This window comes from Oncorhynchus keta, chromosome 8 (assembly GCF_023373465.1).
Source record: "Oncorhynchus keta strain PuntledgeMale-10-30-2019 chromosome 8, Oket_V2, whole genome shotgun sequence".
In the NCBI taxonomy this organism is placed as follows: domain Eukaryota; kingdom Metazoa; phylum Chordata; class Actinopteri; order Salmoniformes; family Salmonidae; genus Oncorhynchus; species Oncorhynchus keta.
Window position 1 is genome coordinate 47,620,014 of NC_068428.1, and position 6,773 is coordinate 47,626,786.

The window sequence follows — 6,773 nt, forward strand, 5'->3', positions numbered from 1 at the left end:
TGTGTTGCATAGTGACACCGGGCTGTCCCAGACAGGGTGAGCTGCTAGCTGCATAAATATCTGTCTTCCGTGTATAAACAGTACTGTCATTAACCCGCGTGAATTAAACAAGGCGTCTGCAAACTGATTAAGCGCCGCGCGCACATTTTACTACTTTCAAAAAGGTTGACCTTCCAACCTACATACCTATTCTCTTGCGACGCTTTTACCGATATTTATTCACGTCAAAAGGAAGAAAACCACCATGGAATAATTGTATAAATGAAACACGGGCCCTAACCAAGGCGCAAACCATACATTTATATATTTTTTTAACGAGATAGTCTAGTAGGCTTTATCCAGTGTTTACTTTAGGAGATAAGGAGACAAATAAACCTGGACCTGTGGACACGTAGATTTTTTTTCTCCCCCGGTGCTCGTTTCTAGAGTTGTGTGCTGTGATTTTGAGGGATCGGTAATAACCAGGGGTTATTGGGTTAGCAGGAACATAGCCTTATAGTCTACAGTAAACAACCAAAATGTGCCCTGTAGAATTTAAATTCCTCTTAGTCCAACTTCAACACAATGCACATTGGGGAAGAAAATGATGCGCTGAATACATTTTATTCATATAAAATCTGGCTATTCGGATATTGAGAGATGTTTCATGTGCACTGACAACATCACCTGTAAAACAAATACTCGTGTGACAAAGTTTTTTTTTTTATAAGCATTTTTAAGATTATAAAAACGTATACAAAACACAATATGTCCTCGAACCAGCAAAGGCAACATGTCAACACTTTAAATATAAAATCAGCTTCTCTGTATCGGAACGCGTGAGAGAGCGCTCGCTCTCCCGGTATTCCCACTCATTATTTGGTTTAGGAGAGATGACGTGCATTTCTGTCCATCTGAAAAAATTCCCCCAAAAAATGTATCATGTCCATCCCTTTTTTTGACGGTTAATGTTCATGTCATGTCCATCCGTTACATCACGAGGCGGTTGTTCCACACAACCGGGTGGTGTTGAGCATCTCTTTCAAATCATTCTCCGGTTTCCCGGCGACCATGAAGGGCCACGTCTGGAAAAGAGAGAGAAAGAGAGGAAATCACAAATCAACTCACCGCGTATTACAACAACAACAATGGTTTAACAATATTTACCCCCCACCCCCAGACAAAAAAAACCAAAATGTATTTATTTAACACACAATAGCGTTTTTTCAAACCTCATCCTCATTATCCATTTTTAGACTGGGTCAAGAAATCAACTTCACACAAAACAATAAGTTTTATTTTTTTATCCTTGACATCTTTCAAGTTAAACCTAACTTATAAAAATCATAATAATGGGCGTAATTGAATAAATAAAAAAATAAATATAATATATAAATGTAATATATATGTTTTCCTCTACTGAACCTATAACATGGATATACTAATGATGAAGTGTTTAAAACAACACGGAACAATCATGAAAAAAACAGAAATCCCTGTTGGGGAAATTATGAATTGGGGTAATAGTATTGATCAGTTATTGTGTGAATAGATATAGTCCATACAAAGGGGCTATTGGGTTAACAATAAACATCCATAATCCGTTATAGGACCATCCAAACAGAGTGATGGCCATACAGAAATAATTCTCCTTCACAATCTCAACTGATCTGCTTGATTCACGACGAGAATTTCGGATCACTTTTAATTGTCTCAAGCTCGACTATTAGTAGACTTTATGTCTCTCTGAGACTCTTTATGTTATGGCAATGCTCAGGGGAGTTTCTCCTGGCCACTGTGTTAGTTAAATTAGATTCTGCTCTGATTGCTCTTTGGGGTTTAGGTTGAATAACCTCTCATCTCTCTATAACGCTTTGCGAAAATTTCTGGTATAAACAAGGGTTGGGACTAGATTTAATTAAAATAATTAAAACGAGGGTATAAAATAAATGTGATTAATTTGAGGTGTCTCTCACCAGGTTAACCGGGTGGATAAATCCGTTCTCGTATTTGTCGTTGGCGAGGATCTGCCGTAGATGAGCTATGTAGCTCGAGGCGAGGCGAAGTGTGTCCAGTTTGGAGAGCTTGGTGTCCGGCGGGACCCACGGTAAAGTCGTCTTCAAACGGGAAAACGCTTTGGATAGCACGCGCATCCTTGCCCTCTCCCGTGCGTTGGCCGCGTTCCTCTGCGGCTGCTTGCCGCCCCCATCGTGCGCCACGCCGTTCAGCGCGGTTTTCCTACCGGACCCTGTTTTCCGTTTCTTTCCCCGGGCTGTTTTGTCGTTGGCCGAGCCGCCTTCGCAGTTCGAACTCTCCCCGGTGCTCTCGTTCGACGTACCGGAGTCTTTACCGGAAGAGCCGAACTTCAGGATCCCGTCCAGGAGCTCGTCGTCAACGTCGCTAAGCGACCCGGTGGACATGGTCGTTTTTTTTCGGTTGGGGAGCGCGTCCTCAGCAGAACATGTGTGACACGGGACGGACCGCCGAGGACGGATTAGAGACTGAGGTGAGCGAGCTCCCCGGTGTGTCTTCCTACTCCTCGAGACCCAGGCTGTTCATGAACCGTAATTAACGGACCGGAGGATGTGGAGTTAACTGTAAGCATGCGCCCTTACGAAACTGACCATTTATCTCTGTGACCGGGGGGCGTAACCGCGAGGCTAGGCGAGTCACGGCGGAAGGGAGGACCGGCTCCATGAATGATGGATGAACAATTCTACACAGTTCAAAACACACACGTTTACAAGTGGATGCTATAGTCCTAGTGTATTGGCTGAACACGTATGTTATTTTTGGACAGTTATTAGAAACAGCCGACGGCAAGAAACAAATATGTATTTTTTCTATCCGGGAAAAAACACAGGACAAAGACCTGTGCTGCAGATTTGAACATACGACCACCGCAGCAGAGACACGAGACGGCATCAACACGTGTTCTTTATAGTTCAATACTCATATTTTACCGATGACTTGCTCTTTCATCATTAAGAGATATAAACATCCCAGAACGATATCACTGAACGTTATCCGTTGGGATGTGTAATACAATATATTTCGTTGATAGCCTAACCGTGGGCCTACATTCTTATTATTTTTAACTATGAAATAATGAACTAATGTGTAAAATATAGGATACTTTTAGACTATAGTCTCTACGTGAATGCTATTCATTCAACGAAACACAGTATATTTTTTTGTGACCTAAGACATTTTTTAAATGCTTCGGCTGTTTATGAAATAAATATCCACTGCAATATGAATATATTGTGGACCATAAATTAATCAAGAAATTGTAAAAAAAAATATATATATATTCGATGCATGTTACATCACCAAAGGACTATATCATTAGTTATTGTCTTATTTCCGCTTACTTTAAAATAGGAAAATAGCCCATTTCGATAACCCTGAATTGAAATTAAAAGTTTACTAACTTTGAATGTATTATTGTTATTATTATAATTATAATTATTAGACTATACAAGTAGCCTATTGCTACATTTAAAGCTCATATGCCTGCATTATGGACAACGATGCACGGTTTCTAAATGTCCCTTGTATAGCCTTACAGCAGGTGTTTTCCGCTTACTGATCATATATGTAGTCTACATTACATTCCACAACAGCGTTACATGTACTCTACTCTATTGATAATAGATAATAATGTCAGATTATGGTTGCGTCCGAGCCCTGGTTCAAAGTAGTGCCGTGAATCGGGCGGCATTTCAAATCCACCGATTTTAGGGAGAACCTCGCGACTTTTCAGCACCACTGACTGAGATAGAAGAACGAGGATAGGGAGGTCTCGTGGGGGAGGGGGGTTGGGAGCGGGGGTCTCAGATGGCGCGCGCTGGCGCCTTCTGTCCCTTGGATGTAATAGATACCGGGGGATCCCCGGAACCCACGAATCCCTGTTCGGCCTCAGACATCATTCCACACCGATTCCCCCCCAAAAATCCTCTACCGGTGGAGACAAAACAACAGGCATTATGGGCCGCCGGATAAGTGGGGGACTAAGAGCATGTGGAGTCGAACTTAAACCAGACTAATGATGGGTAGAACTCAACGTGCAGGAAGGCTGCGACCTCGGGCATCATTCACTGTCCCATTCTTCATGAACTGAAGTCTCACATCCTCTCAACATATCTATATTTATTATATCTATATTTATTATATCTATATTTATTATATATTTATTTATTAATACTGTTACCATTTTTTGTTGTTGCTGTTGTTGATTTTGTACAAGGATTTTGTTGAAATTGTGTGTGTGTGTGTGTTTGTGTGTGTTTGTGTGTTTGTGTTTGTGTTTGTGTGTGTGTGTGTGTGTGTGTGTGTGTGTGTGTTTGTTTGTGTGTGTGTGTGTGTGTGTGTGTGTGTGTGTGTGTGTGTGTGTGTGTGTGTGTGTGTGTGTGTGTGTGTGTGTGTGTGTGTGTGTTTGCGTGGATCCGTGTGTGTTACAGCAGAGGTGTGTGTATGAGGAAAAGTGGTGTGTCTCTAGGGATTTGACCTCTGACCCCTGTGTTCCGCTGTGACCTCTGACCTCTAACCCCGGTCTTCCACTGTGCAACCAAACAGCTCCACCATGTAACCTCTGAGATATGTAAACACAGAACAACCCGCTAAACTATAAAAACACACACTATAGACAATGAACCATCCCAAATGACACCCTAACCTCTGTACACAGTGCACTACTTTTGACCAGGGCCCATAGGACACTAAGTAGGGAATGTGGTGCCATTTGGGATGTAGTTATTCAGTTGAAGATGATGATGGAGAGAAGGGGATAAAGAACAGTTGGTAGAAAAGAGGAGCAGGGAAGGATTACAGGAAGCAGGAGAGAAGAAGAGACAATGAAAGAGGGAGTTGAGAGAGAGAGAAGAAGAGAAAAGAGGGAGTTGAGAGAGAGAGAGAGAAGAAGAGAAAAGAAAAGAGGGAGTTGAGAGAGAGAGAAGAAGAAGAGAAAAGAGGGAGTTGAGAGAGAGAGAAGAAGAGAAAAGAAAAGGGAGTTGAGAGAGAGAGAAGAAGAGAAAAGAAAAGGGAGTTGAGAGAGAGAGAAGAAGAAGAGAAAAGAAAAGAGGGAGTTGAGAGAAGAAGAAGAGAAAAGAAAAGAGGGAGTTGAGAGAGAGAAGAAGAAAAGAGGGAGTTGAGAGAGAGAAGAAGAGAAAAGAAAATAGGGAGTTGAGAGAGAGAAGAAGAGCAAAGAAAAGAGGGAGTTGAGAGAGAAGAAGCCGTGAAAGAGAGGAGAGAGGATCAGGAAGGCCAAAGAGAGGAGAGAGAGGATCAGGAAGGCCAAAGAGAGGAGAGAGAGGATCAGGAAGGCCAAAGAGAGGAGAGAGAGGATCAGGAAGGCCAAAGAGAGGAGAGAGAGGATCAGGAAGGCCAAAGAGAGGAGAGAGAGGATCAGGAAGGCCAAAGAGAGGAGAGAGAGGATCAGGAAGGCCAAAGAGAGGAGAGAGAGGATCAGGAAGGCCAAAGAGAGGAGAGAGAGGATCAGGAAGGCCAAAGAGAGGAGAGAGAGGATCAGGAAGGCCAAAGAGAGGAGAGAGAGGATCAGGAAGGCCAAAGAGAGGAGAGAGAGGATCAGGAAGGCCAAAGAGAGGAGAGAGAGGATCAGGAAGGCCAAAGAGAGGAGAGAGAGGATCAGGAAGGCCAAAGAGAGGAGAGAGAGGATCAGGAAGGCCAAAGAGAGGAGAGAGAGGATCAGGAAGGCCAAAGAGAGGAGAGAGAGGATCAGGAAGGCCAAAGAGAGGAGAGCGGTGAGGGAGAGAGAGAGAAAGAGAAAGGGGGATACCTAGTCAGTTGTACAGCTGAATGCATTCAATTGAAATGTGTCTTTCTGCATTTAATCCAACCCCTCTGAATCAGAGAGGTGCGGGGGGGCGTCTGCCATTATCGACATCCACGTCTTCGGCACCCGGAGGACAGTGGGATAGATAGATAGATAGATAGATAGATAGATAGATAGATAGATAGAGAGAGAGAGAGAGAGAGAGAGAGAGAGAGAGAGAGAGAGAGAGAGAGAGAGAGAGAGAGAGAGAGAGAGAGAGAGAGAGAGAGAGAGAGAGAGAGAGAGAGGGATGGTAAGAGGGAGAGAGTCATAGAGCGAGAGCGAGGAAGGAATGTCTGGTGGGTGGGCTGAAAATCTCTGTGATGAATAATAGAGTTAGTTAGATTGATGATCACCTCTGAGTTAGATACATCCACCGGGACAGACTGAAATAGCAGTCCTGTAGTGTGTGTGTGTGGCGAGAGGTGGATTGCAATTTAATTTCCTTGTATCTAATACTCACTATATTGAGTAATATGTTATTTTAGTTGTATTATTATACATTTTTGTTAGGATTTAATACTTTAATACTGCAGATAGTTTGTAGCTTCCATCAATATAATTGTCTGCATCCTTTTCAATCCTCCCATAGAGTTTTTTGTAAATATACTTTATTTCATTAATCTAATTTTGTTTTACCAGTACCAGTCAACAGTTTGGACACATCTACTCATTCAAGGGTTTTTCTTTATTTTTACTATTTTCTACATTGTAGAATAATAGTGAAGACATCAAAACTATGAAATAACACATATGAAATCATGTAGTAACCCCAAAAAATGGTTAAACCAATCAAAATGTATTTTATATTTGAGATTCTTCCAAGTAGCCACCTTTGCCTTGATGACAGCTTTGCACAGTCTTGGCATTCTCTCAACCAGCTTCATGTATAAAACATTCTATTCTATATTTAAAATATATAATATACTTTGATTTGTTTAACACTTTGTTGGTTACTACA

At 42.1% G+C, this 6,773-nt stretch overlaps 1 protein-coding gene across 1 annotated transcript; it reads right to left on the reverse strand.

Annotated features, from left to right (window-relative positions):
* Positions 1 to 587: 587 nt before the first annotated feature.
* Positions 588 to 2,870, reverse strand: tcf21 (transcription factor 21). Its single transcript, XM_035764806.2, has 2 exons — positions 1,956 to 2,870; positions 588 to 1,064 (listed from the first exon to the last, which is right to left on the reverse strand). Exons 1-2 carry the CDS (start codon positions 2,397 to 2,399, stop codon positions 975 to 977), a joined length of 534 nt encoding a protein of 177 aa, XP_035620699.1. The 5' UTR covers positions 2,400 to 2,870; the 3' UTR covers positions 588 to 974.
* Positions 2,871 to 6,773: the final 3,903 nt, after the last annotated feature.

Excerpts from the sequence above, each read along its gene's own strand:
- tcf21 (XM_035764806.2), bottom strand. The coding sequence starts at position 2,399 with ATGTCCACCGGGTCGCTTAGCGACGTTGACGACGAGCTCCTGGACGGG. Across the intron at positions 1,065-1,955 it reads TTATCCACCCGGTTAACCTG|ACGTGGCCCTTCATGGTCGC; the intron begins GTGAGAGACACC and ends TCTCTTTTCCAG.